This window comes from Cheilinus undulatus, linkage group 8 (genome assembly GCF_018320785.1).
Source record: "Cheilinus undulatus linkage group 8, ASM1832078v1, whole genome shotgun sequence".
Taxonomy (NCBI): Eukaryota; Metazoa; Chordata; class Actinopteri; order Labriformes; family Labridae; genus Cheilinus; species Cheilinus undulatus.
The window spans coordinates 5,130,835-5,153,181 of NC_054872.1; the positions used below are offsets into that span (position 1 = coordinate 5,130,835).

Here is a 22,347-nt window from a genome sequence, read left to right on the forward strand (position 1 = left end):
TTCTCTGTTTAATATCATATCAGTGGGCTCAGATGTATTGATTATGTCACCAAATCAACACTCACACAAACCCCTGTTTTAACCCCTGCCCTTTTGCTTCTTTGCTTCTTGAGTGCCGTTGTGCCCATACTTGGAAAAGAGTTGGGAAATGCACCGCCTTGTTTCCGATGGTGAAGCAACCAGCTGAGATGAATCGGAGCTTTGTGAGGTTTATCATTTTCAGTTGTTGTTAACGCTGTCACACAGCTTTGATCTAAGTCGTTGGGGGTTTTAGAGGTATGAACAGCTAATCATAGACAGCGGCTCTTCCCTCCACCAGCTTGGGATACCCGGGCTCCCACAGGTATGCTTAGTGACTGAATGCATCTACTGTGACCTTGGGAGACTCATGGAGATTTGTCTTGGCTTTAATGGAAGGACAAAAATATCAGCAACCAACAACTTGGTAGATTTATGGCGGGTGGTGAGCGGATATTTTGACCAGAGTGATAAACCATCTCCAAGAAGAACTGTGAGGGAAATGTTGGGATTAAAGAGGCAGTAGCTACAGGCATGGCTTAGTCTAAGTGACTGCAAGTCTGAAAACCATGGCTACCAATGAAGGGATTAGCGTAGATGCAGCTGAAACTGCAGTTACTCAGAGCTTGTCTTTTTCAAAAAAAAAAAAATAAAAAATTACTACAAGTTTTTTGGTGTGAAAGATGTTTTCTAGACATTAATTATTGATTTTTTGAATATCTTTACACCAGTGCCTCCCAAGTGTGGGCCCAATGAATATCCCAGTTGGTATATTAACAGTAAACCATAAAAAAACATTAGTACAAACATAATTCTAAAACATAGATGTGACTTATATATTGTTATAAAATACTTGGATAGATGTTTACAACCCCAATTCCAAAAAAGTTGATGCACTGTGTAAAATAACAACTGCTTTCATTTCAAATCTCATAAACCCAAAATAGAACATAAACAACATTTCAGATGTTAAAACTGAGACATTTTACCATTTCATGAAAAAATTTTGGCTCGTTCTGAGTTTGACAGCAGCAACACATCTCAAAAAAGTAGGGATGAGAAACAAAAGGCTGGAAAAGTAAGAGGCACTAATGAAAAAAAGCTGGAGAAGCAGTCTGCAACTAATAAGTTTAATTGGACACAGGTGAGTAACATGACTGGTTATAAAAGGAGCATTTTAGAGAGGCGGAGTCTCTCAGAAGTAAAGATTGGCAGAGGTTCACTAATCTGGAAAAAAAACTTCATCTAAACACTGGAACAATTTCAGAAAATTGTTCCTCAACATAAAATGGTGCAGACTTTGACTCTCCCACCATCCAAAGTCCATGAAATCATTGTTAACACAGTTGGCCATACCCTCCACAAATAACAGTTAAAGCTGGATCATGCAAAGACGAATCTATATGTGAACACGATCCAGAAACACCGCCATCTTCTCTGGGAAGAAGTTCATTTAAAATGGACTGAGGTAAAATGGAAAACTGTTCTGTGGTCAGATAAATCATAATTTGATATTCATTTTGAAAATCATGGACAGAGTGTCCTGCAGACTAAAGAGAAGAAGGATCCCCCTGCTTGTAATCAGTGCTCAGTTCTAAAGCCTGCATCTCTTTTTTTTTTTTTTTTTTTTTTTTTTTTAAGATTTATTTTTGGCCTTTATTTGATAGGACAGTGGATAGAGTCGGAAACAGGGAAGAGAGCGGGGAGAGACATGCAGGAAATAGTGCCACGGGCCGGATTCGAACCTGGGTCGCCTGTGTATATGGCATGTGCCTTAACCACTCGACTACCGGCGCGCCTACAGCCTGCATCTCTGATAGTATGGGGTTGCATTAGTGCCTATGGCGTTGGCAGCTCTAACATCTGGAAAGGAACTATCAATTCTGAAAAGTAGAGAGAGTTTTTAGAGCAACATATGCTACCATCCAGACAACTTCTCTGTCAGGGAAGGCCTTGACTCTTTCAGCAAGACAATGCTGAAACCACATACCACATCCATCACCACAGCATGGCTTCACAGGAAAAGAGTCTGGGTGCTGAACTGGCCTGCCTGCAATCCAGACCTTTTACTAATAGGAAACATTTGGAGCATCATAAAATAAACAATCCAGCAAAGAAGACCCAGTACGGATGAGTGATGACTGATGAATGGGACAACATTCCTCTCCCAAAAGTCCAGCAGCTGGTCTCCTCACATCTCAGATATTTACAGACTGTAAGAGAAGAGGGCATGCTACACATGGGTAAACACAACACTGTCCCTTGTTTTTTGTTGTGATGATGTGTTGCTGCCATCAAATTCAAAATGAGCTAATATTTTCCTGAAAGGTAAAATGTCGTAGTTTCAACATCAGATATGTTGTTTATGGTGTAAGGTTAGACAGTCAATGCTATGTTTTTATTTACATTTGCACTACACCCCAACTTTTTTGTAATTGGGGTTGTGTATTATTTTGAAGGGCCCAGACCTAACTAGGGCCGAATGATTTGCAAAAATAATCTGATTTTTTTTCCCACAGTATTGTGATTGTGATTTGATATGTGATAATAATTAGGTTCCTCATCTCATGTACTTTTGAAGAAGTTCAAGCAATTAGTCATTCTATATTACAACCTACATTTGGTCAGGAACACTCTCATCATTCATTTAAAAATTTTATTGCAAAATGGATCTACTACAGTTTCACTTGGCAGCGAAAGTGCTGCTCTAGAGATGCTCCCTGGGATCGTCAAGCAGCATGCCTTTCCAGGGAGTGCTTGACTAGAAGCCCAGTTGGCACACAGATGGTCTTAAGTTTTCCCGCAAAATGTCTTGATAGACTTGGGAATTTATTTTTCCGTCAGTGACAGCAATCCGTTCAGGCCGTGAGGCAGCAAAGCGGCCCAAAAGCATGATGGCCCCTCCACCATAGTTCACAGTTGGGATGAGGTTTTGATGTTGGTGTGCTGTGCCTTTTTTTCTCCACACATAGCGTTTTGTGCTCCTTCCAAACAACTCAATTTTGGTTTCATCTGTTTACAGAATATTTTGCCAGTAGTGCTGTGGAACGTCCAGGTGCTCTTTTGCAGACTTCAAACATACAGCAATGGTTTTTTTTGGACAGCAGTGGCTTCCTCCATGGTGTCCTCCCATGAACTCATTCTTGTTTAATGTTTTAATTATTGTAGATTTGTCAACACAAATGTTGGCATGTGCCAGAGATTTCCGTAAGTCTTTAGCTGACACTCTAGGATTCTTCTTCACCTCATTGAGCATTCTGCGCTGTGCTCTTGCAGTCATCTTTACAGGACAACAACGCCTAGGGAGAGTAGCAACAGTGCTGAACTTTCTCCATTTGTAGACAGTCTGTCTTACCGTAGACACATGAACATCAAGGCTTTTAGAGATACTTTTGTAACCCTTTCCAGCTTCATGCAATTCAACAATTCTTGATCGTAGGTCTTCTGAGAGCTCTTTTGTGCCAGGCACGGTTCACATCAGGCAATGCTTCTTGAGAACAGCAAACTCAAAACTAGTGTGTGTTTTTTATAGGGCAGGGCAGCTTTAACTAACACATCTAGTCTCATCACATTGATTAGACTCCAGGTTGGCTGACTCTTGGCTCCAAGTAGCTCTTGGAGAAGTCATTATCCGAGGAGTTGACATACTTTTTCCACTCTGCACTGTGGATGTTAACATGCTTTGTTCAATAAAAACATGGAAACATATCATTTCTGTGCTGTATTAGTTTAAGCAGACTGTGTTTGTCTATTGTTGTGACTTAGATGAAGATCAGAACAGATTTTACGACCGATTTATGCAGAAATACAAGAAATCCATAAGGGTTCACATACTTTTTCTTGCAACTGTAATCACCCAGCCCTTGACCTCATACAGCCAGAACATTTAGCTTATATTGTCACCTTTTTACCATTTAACTTTGTCTGGTGCAGAGAGTTGGTGTCTTAGTTTAACTGGTGTTAAATTAACTGGTAACACTCCAGTGAACATTCTCCAGTGCTGCCCTCCATTAAGAGAAGTTCAAGACTTCTCATGATGTGGTTGTGTGAGGGGTTTGGTAGGCACAAGAAAAATTTCAGGTTTCAATAATGGGCCATAGTATTTTTAAGTTTTGGAAAGGCTGGTGTTCACATTAATGTTTTGTACAATTTAGAGCAGTGGTGTAGGTTTAGCACATGCACAGTACCTGGAAGGCCTCTGTCAAAGTCCTCCCCTACCTGTCTGTGAGCGGCTTTCTGATTTACGAGTGTTTGCACCGTTACAGGAAACTGCAACCACAGAAAAGTGTTCTTATAGTGTCAAACAATATTGCACAGTGTGAAAGAAGATGAGCTGCAAATTGTTGCTGCTGAGCCAAACGTGTTTGCAGCCAAAAGTAGAAAAAATGTGAAATAAAACCATCCAAACCATTCTGAGGATTTTCTTATTATAAAAGCGTCTTACTTTTAGCTCATCCTCCTCTTTTTCCTCTTCTCACTTTTAGACAAAACCAGCAAGATGTTTTTATTTCCTCCTCTTAAGGGAAAGGCGGATTATGTGCATCACAGAATTTTACATATTTTTATCAGACCATAATTATGATTAGAATTTTAATAGCTTCATCACATCTGGTGATTTGTTTGTTTGCATGACAAGAATGAATAAATGAAATATGTTTTTGTTGTTGCTTCATCAGCTGGCGTTTCCACCTCTTTTCAGCGTTGTTTTTCGAGTTTAAATTTTCTGATGATTGTGTCTGGAGGCAGCAGATGTTTCAGCTCGGGCTGCTTTGTTGTCTTGAATTTGTTTGGGTTGGTTTTGTGTATATCAGTCCCAGCAGAGCAGCAGAGTTTACCGTTGTGAACAAAATTCAGCTGAAGCTACAAGATATACATTGCTGCGGGGTTATAAACAACACTTTGTCATCTATTTCATGTTTACATCTTTGAGAGTGATTCAGGAGAAATATACAGAGTAATATCTTCAAGCTTCCAAGGGCAGGAGTGACCTCAGACAGGCCGACACGCACGCACGTAGCAGTTTAATTTCCTGGAAAGAGCGCAGCGCGGTGTTTACTGGATGAGTCATCACAACCTCTCAGGTAGTGCTGAGCTTTGACTTTCAATATTTTTCAGAATGACTGGAGATGCAGAGCCTGGAATTCGCCCTTATCCATCTCTGACTGGAGACACCTCGAGTACACATTCCTAATTGTCAGCAGATGGCGGGGAGATCTTGAGAGATGTCATCCTGCGTGTGTGTGCATGTGTGTTGTGATTCACTAAGTAGGTCAGACAAGCATCGGACAGCCTGCTTCTGGCTGCACTAATCTATTTATCCCATCAGTATTACAGCATGTGGACGGATTTCGCTGTCGTAGAAGCTCCACATACGTAACAAAGCACACATTTTGTCTCCTCTGTGTGATGTCTGTCACCTGTCACAGATGTGTGACTTCTGCCCCCCGCCGCAGAGCTGCGTGGGTACTGATGATGTCTGATGGATGAGGGTTATTATGAAGGTAATCTGTCACAAAGGACGCCGTGATGTTGGTGGTAAACTGTCAGATTTGCTGCCATGTTTGACATTGTGATGACTTAACAGAAACAGACACAAAAGAGATTATTATGTATGACCTTATGGGTCATACACCCACTCTATGGGTGTTTCTAGAAATGCATAGATTGGGGAAATCAGGGGTAACATCAGAGTGAAATATTATAATTTAGCTAATGTCTTTTTATTACTTCCTTTGGTGTAATGCCTGTTTTCAACTAGATTATATCCAATAAAGGCACAAATTGACCAAAAATAAATCTTACAAAAAGAAAAGAAAAGACTGAAAAAGTGCATTTTGCATAATATGTGCCCTTTAACATAAAAGCTTTCTGTACAAAAAAAGCACCTTTTTCCAAAGAAATGCTTAACTGGGCTTGAATTTTCAAAGCACACACCAGAAGCGTACTCAAACTACTGTTTAGCTTTCCTGCAATATATTCTACAGGTGTAGAACAGAACGCTTCACTTATAGTGGAGGTTTAGAGAACATTATTAAAGGGGACAGCATAAAATAGCAACAGGCTAATTCACAGTGGTTATACATGAAGAGTATGTAATTTAAAAAATGTTGGTACATTGTGTAGAATGTGAATGAAAACAGAAAACGATGACCCTCAAATCCTTTTCAACTCATACTGAATTAAATCTAGCACAAAGGCAAGATAATTAAGTATCAAAATGATAAACTTGAATGATTTTTGGAAATTATGTATATGTATTCCAATTTAGAGGCCTGCAACAAGTAACATCCCTCCGTAAGCGTCTGGGGACTAAAGAACTGTTGAATCACTGAAAGGGGGATTGTTTACCATTCTTGCTTGATGTGCATCTTTTTAAGTTGCCATACATTTACAACAGGAGACAGATCTGGAAATGCTGACCAGTCTTATGCCCTTGCTCTTTTAATGTGAAGCCATGCTGTTGTAACTTGTGCATAATGTGGCTTAGTATGTCTTGCATGGACAACCCTGCAAAAGACTTTGTCTGGATGGAAGCATTTGTTGCTCCAAAACATGAATGTACCTCTTGGTATTAATGGTGCTTTCACAGATGTGCAAGTTACCCATACCAGTGGCACTGATATACCCCAAACAATCAGTGATGCATTTCATTGATAACAGTCTGGATGGTTCTTTTCCTTTTAGTCCAGAGGAGTAAAATCTGAATTTATAGAGTATTTTATTGTGTCTTATTAAATGAATGTGTAGCTTTTATAAGTGTTGAGGAGAGAGAGAGTCATGCTCATTCTGATGCAGCGTTTCCGACCAGTCTGTCCTGTCCGCCATCAGGCTTAGCTCTTGGGTAGTGGTAGAGAAAGCCTCCAAATCTGGATTTTCCACAAGTATGATTAATCATGGAGGGCTATGATGAAGTACCAATGTACTTCATCATAGCCTAAAAAACTAAAAACCTGAAGTCCCATCTGTAAAATTTGACACTGGGAATCTTTTGTGAACTTTATCTTTTTTAATATTATTTAGTTCGTTTTACTCATTCTTATCATGTTGTAATCTTTACAATTGTAACTATTCTTGTCAGTTTCTGATTTTATTTCCCATTGGTTGTTCTTCTTTGAAGCATGTTTGAATGCGTGCTTTTGTTCTATGAAAGGTTCTGCTACAATAAAGTTGAGTGCAATTAGGGGCAGCTTCTGTCAAGGTGAACTGATTTTTAATTGATTTTAATCTTGTTAGGAGTAGGAGAGAAGCGTTGAATGTAAATTTAAATGCTTTTCTCTAAACCCTAGGTGTATTATTCTCTCATTTATTCATTGTTTGTTTTGTCTCCTTTTGTCCAGGCTTCAAGTGCCCTGTCTGCTCCAAGTTCGTGTCCTCGGATGAGATGGATCTGCACCTGGTGTTGTGTTTAACCAAGCCCAGAGTGACGTATAATGGTAGGGCAGACACTTACAATCACAGACTCGATATAATATATGAGCAAAGCCTCTGTGGAACAGATGTTGAGTTGTGAACTGATGTTTTTAAGTCTCAACCCTGTCGGCAGGAAACAGCCAACCTGACGACTGTTTCATAAATCCATTGCATTGATATATATTTCAGATTCATCGGGGTAGCTCCGATAAAAAGTGTTTGGAAAGGACAGGAAATGGAAGAACGTTCTATCTGTCACATTCATGACTGGCCAATCGGAGCGACTCATGACATAGACTCATGACTCTGTGAACTAAATTGACGCCTAGGCTAGGACGTGATAAAACATCTTCTCTGCCAAGACAAGCTTTGGCTGTGACTATGCTTTTGTTTTAAAAAGAAATGTTGTCCAGTTCTGATTAAACAGCCGCTTTCCTACAGCTACATCTGAGCTAACGGCTATCGTGGGAGCAGCCCTTGGATACATCAGCAGACTCCACCCATAACAATTGCAAACCCATGCCGAAGCAGACCAGGAGAAGAACAAACACATCTTTTCTGTCATGAAAAGCTTTCAGTGTTGCTCTCTGACCTTGTTTTAAAAAAGACACACGGCCCAGTTCAGACAAAACTGCTGCTGTGGCTAAGTAAGAGCTAATCACTCCACTAGCAGCCATTGAACACAACCAGTCAGACAACAACTAACCTTTTCACCACAGCTGTCACATATTTATCTCGAAGCAGGTCTATAGAGGAGCAAAAAGATCCTTCACATCATGAAAAGCTTTTCGGGTTGTTTTTTATTTTTTCTGTCATACAGAAACGTGGTCCAGTTCTTGTAAAACGAATGCACTGCTAAGTAATCACTGCACTGGAGGCAGCCTTAACCGACGGCTTTGAGTACAATTAAACTTCGCCCATAGCGCAACTCTGTATATACAGCTCTGAAAATGTCGTCAGTCATTCAGTCACATACAGACCCATGTGTAGGGCTGAGCTCGGCGGTCAGCCGAAAACTAGAGTCAGTTTGTGGATTTAAATACTTGGAGTGAGGTAGGGTTGAACATTCATGTACCGACAGGCTTTGGTGAGCTAAAAACAGACGTAGCGAGATCAGCTGTAGTGGTGTCTTGGCTCCCATCTGAAGATGATTTTTATATCTGTTATCAGCTGAAATCTGCATAAATCTTCAGTTAACGGTCAGGTATTTTAATTGTGATCAGATTTTTTTAATTCCTGGATTGCAGTAGAAATAATCGACACAGCCTTAATCAACAGTTTAAGAGTTTTCTTCTCTTCTTGAGGACAAATCTGGTAAAGTTTTACTGTTAATGTGTCACAAATTGTGTTGTTTATTGGATTTATAATGAGCAGAAATACATTTAAATGTTCTAAAACATATTGTCTATTCAATAATTACAGTGTCAGGGATGGTTAGAAGACAAAATCAGTGCTACATTACTGAAAGAAATGTCTCAGGACTTACAATATGCAGAGTGTAATGTGTTTAAAAATGCCACCCTCCGTCCCCTAACAGTCTTGTAATGACGTTTTAAATGTTCACGTCTTTTGCATTTAAAAAATGACTAACACTCATGAAAGCAGACAATCACAGCTTTCTGGTTATGTAATGTGAGCCTCTGTTTGCAGTCTGCTTCCCTGTGAAATCTTGTGTAATCTTCCTGTAATGTTTCCAAAACTGAAGACTAACACCGAAGCCGCCTGCAGGCAGCTTCTTCTTTTATTCATCGCTGATCTGTTTTACTCACATGGACTTCATGTGGACACAACAATGACTTATGTAAGGAATGTTTAAATATCATTTAGCCCATTATTTGCCCTTTGCCTCTAAGACTCGGCCTAAATATGACCGCCGTGTCGGCCTTAGGAAGGTCACTGAAATAATCCTCACTTTGAAGCCACAGCAGCAGGATGTGATCAGGTTTTACTGAACATTTTACAGACTGCTGAGTTTGAATGTGCCGGTCACTTATTAAAGGTAATAAAGTAAATCGCTCCTTGGTCTGTCATTGCTTTTATGACGAGTCTCAGTCTGGCAGTGATATGAAAGTTCAGTCAGTATGTTTTATAGAGTAAAAGTTAATTTAACCCTTTTGATAAGTCTGTTTCTGGAATATTATAGTTCAGATTTTCTAGTATTCTGTCCCAGTTTAATGAGTGAGACAACTTGCTGTGTGTGGCAGACAGTCAGAAGGCTGGTGGTCCGACCTCCGGCTCCTACGGTCTACCTGTCCAAGGGTGCTTGTGTTAGACAGCCATATTCAAACTACCATGATTTGTGTAAATATGATTGGTGATATACTATGACATAGATCTGTTTGATGCATTTCCTCCCCTCACTCTCTTTCCCCAGATTTCCTGTCTCTCTTTAGCCTCCTACTAGGAGTGTGCGTTAGGACAATCTTAGATTGTGAAGAAATAGTGTGTATTGGCGATCTGCTAAAGCTGAGAGATCAGGAGAATCACATTCTTCACATTCCCCCCTCCCTTTCTGCTATGGCAGAGCAGGGAATGATAGCTAAAAATGAAACAGAAACTTAAGCTTTTATCCTTACAAAGAGCTCTGACTAGCCCTTATGGAACTGCCTCTGGTTTTTCTAAGTCGTCAGGGTGAGAGGAACAGTTATCTTAACAATCTGCAAAAGTTTCCAAACTTTTTTCAGGATCTCAAGAGACAGAATCCCGGGAGTCACGCAGGTGAGAGACATAGACGCAGCAGTCTTCATTACATGACCATGTATCACAGAGAGTGTGGCAGAGACAGATCTATTCCTGCTGTTTTAATTGTTACAGCTGGTATTATTCTGCTCCCTCAGTGTTTTACAAAGCTATTAACAAGTCACTCCACCTCTCCACACAAGGCTTAACCTGTGGAGATAATAGAATCAGGAGTGAAACTTTGTAAACCAGTCTTTTCTTATGGAGGGATGCAGGGATGTCCACGACGTCTGTACCTCGGTCATTATTTGTAAAGTTTTAGACAGTATAATCTTTGATTTACATGCATGCAACTTTAAGTGATCCTGTAGCTCTCTGTCTCTTCTTCAGAGCACAGCAGGCAGGTGTGTGAAACTAAATTCACCGCTCTGTGTCAATTAATAAACAATTCCCCGACCCCTTTATGCAAAAAAAATCTAACCTGACACGCCAGATGGATTTGTTCACACATCCAGATGGATGTAAACCGCTCATATACAGCGTTTGGGAAAGGGGAGAGCCTTTGGGAAAAAAAAAAAAAAAAAAAAAAACACTTGGGGGGGGGTGATTGGATGAACATTCTGTCTGTCACATCCTTACCAATCAGAGCAACAAAACACGTGATGTTGTAGCCCCAAACCAAGGTGTGCCGCTACCAACTGTACCATGAACCACGGACCATTGCGATAGTAGACATGTCAGTACACGACTTTTGTCAGTTTTGAAAAGAGAACAACTCACTGCTGTTCGTTGTTTTTCTTTTAACGAAGAAATGTCGTCAAGTTCTGATAAAACTGACGCTTTTAGCAGCATCCGCGCTAATCTCTTCCACCATAATTGCACTGGCCTCTTGCTGCTTACGTCACGACTCTGCCATGACCAAAAGTACTGCCCTTCGATGCTGATTGGTCCTGTCACTTTCTGGATGGATTTGCCAGTAAGAAACATGGAAATGGGCAAATCCATCTGCTTTGCAAGGTTAAAAAAAATCATGATTATAATAGAATAAAACGAAGGAACTTCTGCATGACCATGTATCACAGAAATAAATCTTGTCTAAAGCTACAGCTGTATGAATTCTCCTTATAGCCCATGATTGAAAATGAACACCACTGTGTAAAATTGTGCCTAATGAATGCTAAAACAGAATTAAAAACACAAAGTGGGCACGTAACAAAATCCTAATTTTATTGTGATGAAGGCAGGGAGATAAAAAAAAAAAAACATGTTAGGTACGTAGAAGACCTTTAGACCCCCTTTACCTGGTGGTGCACAGCAAAATCATTAGTATTGATTTAACTCCCACAGTGTTGAACACTTTCTCTGAGTTTATATCATTCTCACTGGTTCTGAGCTCTTACACTTTGAAAAGTTTTAATTGTTAACTCTCAGTGTTTCTGTTTTTTTACACATTAAAGTGTCTTTGACCACAACAGTTTGTCATTTCCTGTAAATGTTAGTTTTTAAGAAATGCATCCTTGTATTCAAAAGTCCTCCGCTGTTGGACCAAAACCTCATATTTTCAAGATCATCACGTTTCCATGGAATGAAAAAAACTATTTGTTTTTCTTTTTTTTACTAATAACTAAATACTAAATGGTCGTAGTTGGCAACTTTTTGATATTTTTTATTGGCATAAAATTTTTAAAGAAGGACAGATGTGAAGAGTGACCAATAGCACTGATTGAAAGAGTATGAATAAGTAATGAAAAAAATACGGTTTTGGCCTTACCCCTAAGGAAACACTTCTGATAAACTGTCTTGATAATATCTGATAAATATTGGCCTGTCTCTACCGGAGAATCAACACCTGCAGGGCGTGGACAGTTCTGTTTCACCTCTGTGACCTCGTAGTGCAGAAGGGGGTATGTAGTGCCATGAAAAAGTGTTTGCAGCAATAACTGAAATCAAGCATTTGTGATAACTGGTGATGAGTCTTTCTCATCACTGTGGAGGAATTTTGTCCCCCCCTTTTTGCAGAATTGTTTTAACTCAGCCATATTGGAGGGTTTTCCAGCATGAACTGCCTATTTAAGGTCACACCACAGCATCTCAGTTGGATTTAGGTCCAGACTTTGACTTGGCCTCTCCAAAACCTTAATGTTGTTTATTCTGAGTCATTCAGAGATGGACTTGCTGGTATGTTTCAGGTCGTTGTCCTGCTGCATAACCCAAGAGTGCTCGATCTTGAGGTCATGAACTGAGGGCTGGACGTTGGCCTTCAGGGTTTTCTGGTAGACAGCAGAATTCATTGTTCCATCAATCACAGCAAGTGGTCCAGGTCCTGAAGCAGCAAAGCAGACCCAGACCATCACACTGCCACCATCATGTTTGACTTTGGCATGATGTTCTTTTTATCAAACTTCCAGAAAGTTCAACTTTTGTCTCATCAGTCCACAGAATATTTCTCCAAAAGTCTTGGGGATCATCAGGATGTTTCTTGGCAAATGTGAGACGAGCCTTGGTGGTTTTTTTTCTTTTTTTTTTTTTTTGTCAGCAGTGGTTTTGGCCTTGGAACTCTTGCATGATGTCATTGTTGCCCAGTGTCTTTCTGATTGTTCAGTCATGAACTCTGACCTTAACTAAGGCCAGTGAGGCCTGCAGGTCTTTGGATGTGGTTCTGGGTTCTTTTGTGACCTCCTGGATGAGTCGTCATTGGAGTAATCTGGTTGGCCGACCACTCCTGGGAAGGTTCAGCACTGTTCCCAGTTTTCTTCATTTGTGGATAATGGCTCTGACTGTGGTTTGCTGGAGTCCCAAAGCCTTGGAAATGGCATTGTAACCTTTTTACAGACTGATAGATTCCAATCACTTTGTTTCTCATTTGTTCTTGAATATCTTTGGATCGTGGCTTGTCTTTCTGGGATCTTGTAGCCTACTTCACTTTGTCTGACAGCTTCTATTTAAGTGATTTCTTCATTCAACAAATCTGGCGGTAATCAGGCCTGGGTGTGGCCAGTGAAACTGAACTCAGCTTTCCAAGAACTGTGGTTAACCACAGTTAACTCATTATTTAACAAGGGAGGCAATTACTTTTTCACACAGGGAAAGATAGGTTTGAACCCCCCCCCCCCCCCCCCCCACACCTTAAAAAAATTAAATAATCATTAAGCACTGTTTATTTTGTATTTATTTGGGTTGTCTGTGTGAAATATAAAAATTGGTTTGCTGATCTGAAACATTTAAGCGTGATAAATATGCAAGAACATCAGGAATCAGAAAGGGGGCAAATACTTTTAAACGGCACTGTAATTCTGTTTATTCAAACAGCTGGTCTGATAAAACAAAGCTTTCTATCAGATGACTGTCCATGTTATCTTACAGGTTCATAGGATGATCAGATGGATCTGTGTCATCCTCATTTTAATGCTTTTCCACTGATTAAACTGTTAAGAAAGTGCTGAGCAGACTAGTTTTTGTTGTTCTGGTGCGACAAGACTGTTCCAGTTATTAGTCAAGCCCTTCAGCATTGCTAGGGAAAAGGAATTGGTGCTTTAGTCAAACTTTATATTTTGATCGCAAAACATATGAAATGATAAATTAGTGGTTTTATTAATTTTACGATTATTTCTTTTCTTTGGCTACTGACCATGGTATAAGTAGGTTAATGGACTTTGTAGAGGCCTGAACTGTCCGACGCGTCTCCACGTCGTTCATTAATCTGTGATAATTGGACACCTCGTCAGGCATTAACCCTTACATACTTAAAGGTAGGAGGTCAGGTCTCTGTCCTGAGCTTTGGTGCGCACGCAGCTGCAGGTTTGTAAAATTGGGCCCATTTAGGAGACGAAATGTAAAAATGTGTTTAGGCCAGAAGGTTGGAAAACCCATAAAGAAATAATATATTAATTACACACAAGCAGAACATTGAACAGTTCCATTATCAGTAGGCAAAATCAAATTGAAAATCAATACAAAGACAGACCACAATGAACAATCTGCAGCAGTTCAGCCGTCACACTGCTCTGTCGCCTGAGTATCCCTGGTGGAAGACTGTAAATTTATTTCTGAGACCAGACTGCTGGCCGTGTTGATGCATTGTGGGTAAAGTGGCTGCCAGGTTTTGACAGGACATAAGAACATTTGAAATGAAAAAGATTGTATCTTTGGTTCCTCAGCAGTGATTAGAATCTCTTTCTTTTAAACTTATTCTGTTCTATTTAAGTCTTTAGAATCATCTCTTCCTGGGTTTTCCTCTCAGCATGGATGGCCTACTTTTACTCCCCATGTCTGAATAGAAAAGGGACAGCAGTCAAACTTTTTATTGACTGGAATCCATCAAGGAAGATGAGCACAGAGAAAAAGATAACTGCACCTAATGAGCTAATGTCAAGTTTGTAGTTCAGCCTATAGAAACACACAAACCTAATCAAATACAAAGAGGTGTTCGTGTGCAATTGTAGATTTTCTGGATTTGCTGAATGTGCTGGAGCAGTTTTAGTTCCTCTGAGAGCGGCTGACTTCCTGTTCAGTAGGTCCTGTTTCCTCTTTGATTTACCGTCGACTAGTCATTTGATGTCCATTGTCAAGTCAGTTCCCTACAGTATGAGAACAACAGTCAGTGAAAGGCTAAAGACAAAAACACTTACTGAAAGGGGGAACATCAGTTTAACTCAGGAAAGGGAAGCAGCAAATAAAAATAGGCTTTAGATCCTTGCTAATTACAAACAGCTTCTTCTCCTTACCATGGTTGTTAAATGCATGTTTAGTCTACCCGACTCCATCCCTCCTCCATTTTTAGTCTCTCTTTTGTTACCTTAACTATAAAGGACAAGAATCTCCAAAATATCCATCCATAAAAAAAGGTAGGGAGATGTACACTTTAAACTAAAACGAAAGAAAAGAAGTAGTAAAAGAAGTAGAGGGAATGTATACTAGACAGGTTGTCAGCCAGGCCTTGCATACCTGGGAGACTGGCCAGGTCTGCCAAGGTCTGGCAAACTACACCCACCAGGACAAACGCACCGATATTTAGGGCCAAATAAGCAGCCATACGCATGCTAAAACCTACCTTTAAAATTAGAGCCACCAGTTAGGTAGGTCCACGATTTTTTTAACCCTCAAATGCCACAAAGTCAGTCTGTGCAGTGTTCCTACTGTGCTACATAGTCGCCACAGATTACTGATGGAGTTTGGCCAGCGTATTCTAATGATTCGTCTGAGGCAGGTGTTTATAAATGTCTGAATTCATCTCATGGTGGTGACTGCTGTTCTTCAGGCCTCTGCTCTGTAAAGTAATACAGACTTCACCGTGGTATTGAAAATCCATTTTGATATTTCACATGCAATGGATAAATGAAACCGTCTATTTGGGGAGTCAGGTTAACTTCCAGCATGGATAAACCCAGGTGGGGCAGATAGACCAAAACGGGAACAAGAATGTGTAATGTATATGTTAAATTTCAAAATAAAACACAATGCACAGAGTCCTGATTTTAAATCTAATCACTCTATCAACATTATATACAACAGGTGGGAGAAGCCACAGGTCATATGTCTCTTAGAAGGTCACAGAGCTAATATGACACCATGGATTTAAAAAAAAAGTTTATTTTGGAGGTTAAAAACAGGATTTATGTAGCAAAACCTTTTGAAATATTGAAATAAACAGCAAATCAACCCTAGAAAGGCAAAGTTATTTGTTTTTTACATGCTATTCTCAAATTGGACTCGGTTGAAGATCTTGCAATCGATCTTACAGTTCCCACATGAACTTGCAGTGTTCCTGTGAGCTTGTGATCTCTCCTCTCCAGCTGCTCAGCAGTGTTCATTTTGGCAGCTATTTGTAATTTTAGTCTTAGTCTTTAGATGAATTATATTTTAGTTTTAGTCCCATTTTAGTCATTTCTACTCTTTTTAGTTTTAGTCTAGTTTCAGTCGACGAAAACAAAGACATTTTAGTCTAGTTTTAATCCATAAAAAGTCCTCACATTTCAGTCTTTACTTTATGTCCAAGCATTTATTTTCTAGCCTAAATCTGGTACCAAATCATGGTAGTGTGTTCTCTGCACTCTGCCAAACCTGGGGTCCCTGCTTTCTACACCTGAGGCAGAATAGCTGCAGATGCCTTGATTATAGACAGATTTACCCACAGTGGAGAAATATCACAGCTTTTGAATGTCCAACAAAAAAACTATATTACATTTCTAGTCATCTTGACAAAAACTAAACTTACTTTTTGTCAGTTTTAGTCATCACAGATCTATTTTTGTTAGTCTTAATCTAGTTTTTGTCATGGAAAAAAAGGCTGTCGATGAAAATTTTTAGTCATTGTTTTAGTCAACAAAATTAACACTGTTGCTCAGAGCAGTGCTGGGCTGAGTTTAGGAAACTGATCTGGTTTGCATGGTGATTGGTTGAAGCATTGCTCTGCTGTTGGTCAGCCCATCAGTTCCCAGTGTAGCTACTTAAGTCGGGATCAGACAGATATTCAATGCCTGGATCATACTGGTAAAAAAAATTTTCTTGATCACTTTGTGTCCAGGAAAAGTCTTTTGTTCAGGCTATGTCAGAGCTAAGTAATATCTTAACAATATCTCAACAACTGAAATACTATAGCATGCACTTGCAAGTTAATCATCAGACTTGACATGACTTGATTACTGGCTCTACTAAATAAAAGTCAGTGCTGATAACCGGCATGTGCAGAAACAGGAAACGTTGGAGGTGAAAATTCCCCAGATTGTCACATCAGTAACTGTCGTGGCCTGGCCTTCCTTTATGGTGTCTGTTTTCACACTCAAACACACACTCATAAACCTCTGGCCTCTAAATATATCCCTCACTGGGTGATGACACAGACACACACACAGCAGCTGTTCAGAGTGCATGACATCACGGCTCTCCCTGCATGTGTGGCGTCCTACAGCTGCATTAAAGAGCGGGAGATTTTTCATGACCTCGTTTCTGATTTACAACCAGCAGTCAAACAGACTGATGACTCTGTCAGAGCAAAGTTGTTTGTTCTGCGTTCAACAAGCCTGGACGTGATAAGAAACTCGGCTCAGAGGTCGACCTGCAGTAAACGCTACTTCCTGCTGCCTGATGCACGATCACTCAGCTGGAGTCATTACAGAGGTCGATGGCCAGTGAGGCCGACGTCTGGTTGTTTTCAGTGCAGGCAGAATGGTTTCAAAAAGGAATCACAACCATTATTTTTAGACTAAACACTCAGTCTGTGACAGAATAGTTTGACCCTACAATAGGGGTGTGAATGTCTTCTTCTTTTAGGACGATTGAAAGGTGTTGTTTTGGCGATGACCGGTGCTACACATCCAGCTACCTAGCTAGCACCTACAGCGAACGGCATCTCGCTTAATTGGTTAACTGATCTTCATGTCTAAGGTGCGAGTGCATCAGTGCGCAGAGCTCTGGATGACAAAACGGACTATCAAAACAAGCTGCAGAGCCTCAGTGAACCGACCTCTAATGTCAAAACTGGTTCACAGACCGATTCGTGCCTCCTTTTTACCCATCCAGGGCTCTGTATACCGATGCACTCGTACCTTAGACATGAAGATCAGTTAACCAATCCATATCGGATTGTCTTTACATCACAACCCTGCAGTTAATAATACATTGAAATATGTATGAATCTGACCCATAGTTGATTTTGTATATAAAAGTCTCAACACTAGAACTGCCATGGTTCTCTATATACCTAAAATAGCCAATGGGTCAAATTTACCAGTCATTAAAGTGCCTTGATTTTCATAAATAGCACTGATCAAAGACTGTTAGTTAACGTCTGACATTGAACAGCTTATTAACCACAGATAGCAATCTAAATCTCCGTTGGAAGATGATCTGTCACATAGGAAATCATCTTTGGACTGATTGCTGATCCTGAAACTTCCTCATCACCAGATTCCTCTTTTTTAAAAGCATTGAGATTACCTTTAGACATTTAACAATGGTAAATGCCCTTTTTCCCTGTTGTATCCATGTTGAAGGTTGATCTGTTGCTTCTGATGAGGCATTGCTGCAATAGAGAGAAGGTATTTCCATTGTGCCATCTATTTATTGCTAGTGTAATATAATAGAGTGGGAAAATCAAAGCTTTGTATGAGGTAAATTTGACCTGCATGGTGGTTCTATGTATAAATGCCCATTAACAAAATGTGGGTTTAGGCAAAGATTTTTTTTATGACTTCAGGTGCTGTAAAACAAACTTTTAGGAAAAGTCAAAGACTGTCAGTCTATAAGATTGTATACACATCAAGTAAGATACAATTAAAGAACAGCCTTGGGTAAATTTGACCAATCAGAAGGTCTAGTGTTAAGGGTGGGCATCTCAAGTCATATTACTTTTCAAAAGTTACTGTCAGCAGCTGACTCCTTTTCTCACAGATGGACCAGGATGCTCTTCTTAGTTTTTTGGTTTGATGCTAATTTTTTTAACGTTATAAATGCTAAGCTAGTTCCTTAGCCATCTGTTTCTATAATCCTTTATTCCACAGCTGTGTTGCCTGACATTAAAGCCTGATTTGTACTTCTGTGTCAAATAACACCAAAATTGACTATGGTGTTGGCCACTACTTACTTTTGATATGTCAACATTCCACCCAATCGCTACTTGACAGTCTGATTGTCATGCCAATTCCCTATTGCCACGTTTCCTGCTTGTTTGTGCATTAGAAACTATTATGCTGAACTGAAAGGATATTCTACTGGGAGGTGGAACTGATAAATGTTGATCCCCAGGTGCAAATACAGCAGCCATTGCAAGAAGAAAAGAGAGGAGACATCAGAGGAGATGGAAAGTACTCCAAGTGAACCAGCTAAGGCAGAGAGCTGGTATGTTATGGCACTCACTCAGCCACAGAAAGAGGCGTGTGAAAGAGGAAATGCACTTCTGATATTTTTTAAATGCAGGCAAGTGGATTTGACTAGTTGTGTTGAAGTCCAGTGTTTCCAGTCAGTGATGGTTTTGGGTGCCATGTCATTTGCTGCTGTTGGTCCACTGGTCTTTATCAAATCCGGGGTCAACGCTATCAGCCATCTATCAGGAGATTTAAGAGCACTTCATGATTCTATCTGCTGAGAAGCTTCATGGAGATTCTGATTTCCTTTTCCAGCAGGACTTGGCACTTGCCCACAGTGAAGCCAAAACTACCAGAAACTGGTCTGCTGTGTATGATTGGCCAACCAACTGGTCTGACCTGAACCATTTAGAGAATCTCTGAGGTATTGTCTAGAACAGTTGTTCTCAACCTTGGGCTCAGGACCACCTTGGGGGCCATGAGACACTGAGAGGGGGTCACCAGATGCCTTAAAAAAAAAAAAAAATCTAAGAATGCTTTTTAAATTACACTGCTGCCACTTAACAGCAATTTTACCAAATGTTAACCCTTTTTCATCACTTTAACACCAATTTTAGCACATTTTTGATACTTGAAACCCATTTGTGTCCGTTTTAAACCATCTTCACCACTTTTTTCTGCCTGTTTTTGTCACTTCTAAACCAGTTCTTGCCACTTTCTGCCTATTGTTGCCCTCGTTGAACCATTATTGCCACTATTAACCACTTTTTAAACCCCCTTTTGCCCGTTTTAACCACAGTTATCCCATTTTTGCCAGTTTATATCAATTTCTCGTCACATCCCACCTAATTTCCACCCATTTTTTTGCACTTTAAAGCCATTTCAACTACTTCTTAATCCCCTTTACTACTTTTTGTGTCCATTTTTGCCAATTTAATCAATTTTTGGTTATTTTTTGCCAGTTTTATCAAATTTTTGCCACTTTCAACCAATATATGTTCTTTAAAAATTCAACACCTTTTCCACCATTTTTTAACTAATTTGGGCATCTTTTTTTTTACCCATTTTAAATATGTTTTTGACAAAAGTTCTTTTCATTTTAAGAATGCTGAACTTTACTACACAAATGAATAGAGAGGGATATTTGTTTCCTTGATAAGGGTAGTTATTATTCAGATCAAATATAGAATATGGATATCACAACTTCACAATGGACCTCCATGGGCCCCCAGTTAGGTCTGAACCCCAGAATGCTTGCCTATTTACCCCCCTTATGGGCGACCTTGTCTGCACATAACTATTCTAGAATGTGCATGGCTGTCAAACCACCTTCAGGTACAGGGGTCCCGGTCTCTGGCACCTTTATTTTGGGGGTTGCGGGCTGAAAAGGTTGAGAACCACTGGTCTAGAGGAAGATTAGGGACACCGGACTCAACAATCCAGATGAGCTGAAGGCCGCTATTAGAGCAACCTGGGCTTCATAACACCCCAGCAGTACCACGAACTGATTACTGCAACTATGTAACGTGGCGCCATGCCACGTTACATAGTTGCAGTAATTGATGCAAAAAGAGCTCCGACCAAGTACTGTCTGCATAAACAATTATGTTTTACAGAAAGTCAACATTTCTGTGTTTGAAGTCTGTTTTTGACAGGTGGTTTGTAATAGTCTAATATTTATGAGAAAGTGGATTTTGAGTGAATCACCGGAAAAAAATATTTTTTCATGATATTCAAATATTTTTAGATGCACTGGCACATATGTGTGTGTTTGTAAGAGAAATTTTAAAGTGGTAGGGTCATCATCTACGGTATTATCCAGTTCAACATCAGACGCCAGCATGATAACAAATTTAAATGAATTTAAATTTCATTAACCCTCAATCAGGTTAGAGGCAGGAGAATTAGACTTCTTTGCAAGAAAACAAAACAACATTGAAAAATGCTAATCAAAGATTTCATCAGAGCAGATATGTGCAGCATAAATCAGTGTTATTATTCCCCGTCTGACTATGAATGAGCGGCTGAACTGCTCTGTCAGTCCACTAAAGATGTTTTCCTCTCAGCTGAGCTGCATGTCATGTGCTGCAGCCCATAATAACTGGCTTTTCCAGGCCTATGTGGGTTAATCCACTGTTACGTAAGGCCAGCTCTAATGACTCTGTGTGTTTTGCTGCAGGTGATGGGTTTAATGGTTCGCATGCTGATTTCCACTCTGACTCTGCCCAATAGTATGCAGGACAGGAAAGCATTAAAACCAGGGGGGGTGTAGCTCTAAAATACACCCTCTTTAGACACAGACGGTCAGAGGTTGGCCAAGGTAAATGGTTCCTGTTGGCCATCCAACCCAGACAGACGTTTAGACCCCTAACAACAACACTGTCCTACAGAGGCACTGCAGAAAGTTAACAAGAGGTCAAGATACTGAAAAGCTTTTCATGTTTGAAAAGGCGGTTTGAAGGTAGAAAGATAATTCACATGCATTTATCAGAAAAATTAAATGCTATATATCTGGTAGATTTTGGGCCTTGTTGTAAACCCTGTAAAAAGGATCTTGTTAGTCCACAACTTGACGCATTGTCAGCGCTCACTTCAGCTGCTATTTCATACATCTGTTCCACTCATGTAGCTGTTGTTAGCCAACATGGTGGCCTTTTCTCTGGTTCAACAAATGCTATCAGCTCTCTGAAGCCTTCTTCCAAAAAACGTATTATTTGAGTCTCCAGTCATCAGTTTGATTGTGGTTTTTGTCATCACAGTTAGGGCTGATTTTCAAAAATAATCTTTGCAATTTTTTCCCCCAGTTGTGATTTAATATGCGATTATTATTACGTTCCTCATCTTGTGTATTTTTTAGCAAATTCAAGCAATAAATCATTCTCTACACTCCTGATCAAAATTTTGAGACCACTTGAAAAATTGCAAAAAATTACATTTTGCATTGTTGGATCTTAAGAGGGTTCTAAGTTGAGCTTTAAAATGCAAAAAGAAGAAATGGAAGTGAGACAAAAATAGAATTTGAGTAAGCAATTTATTGAAAACAACAATGAAACAGAAATTGGCTGTTCAAAAGTTTAAGACCACAGCCTTTAAAAGCCAAAATCTGCACAAAATTGTGGTTTCAATGTAATTTTCTGTCAGGTATTCACAGTGTCATGACCTTTCTGATGGCAAGGGCAAAATAGCTTTTTGTCTTTGAAAGTGGTCGAATTGTTGAGCAGTATAAGCAAGACCTCTCGCAACAAACCATTGCTTCTGAGGTTGGATGCAGTAAGACAGTTATTTTGAATTTCTTAAAAGATCCTGAGGGTTATGGAACAAAAAAGTCAAGTGGTAGACCCAAAAAATTTCCCCGGCGCTGAGCCGGAGGATCCGATTGGCTGTGAGTCAAGACACGGGACGATCCTCACCCCAAATGAAGGCCATTGCTGGTGCCGAC

At 39.9% G+C, this 22,347-nt stretch overlaps 1 protein-coding gene across 2 annotated transcripts in view; it reads left to right on the top strand.

Moving 5' to 3' along the window:
• The window catches only part of znrf2b (zinc and ring finger 2b), a 68,961-nt gene that overhangs the window by 36,748 nt on the left and 9,866 nt on the right, over window positions 1–22,347 (top strand). For both annotated transcript variants that reach the window (XR_005992162.1, XM_041792427.1), the window contains exon 2: window positions 7,356–7,451. Coding sequence is in view for 1 of the 2 variants with exons in the window: in XM_041792427.1 (XP_041648361.1) it covers window positions 7,356–7,451 (96 nt within the window). In the remaining variant the exon portion in view is untranslated. The remainder of the gene's footprint in view (window positions 1–7,355; window positions 7,452–22,347) is intronic.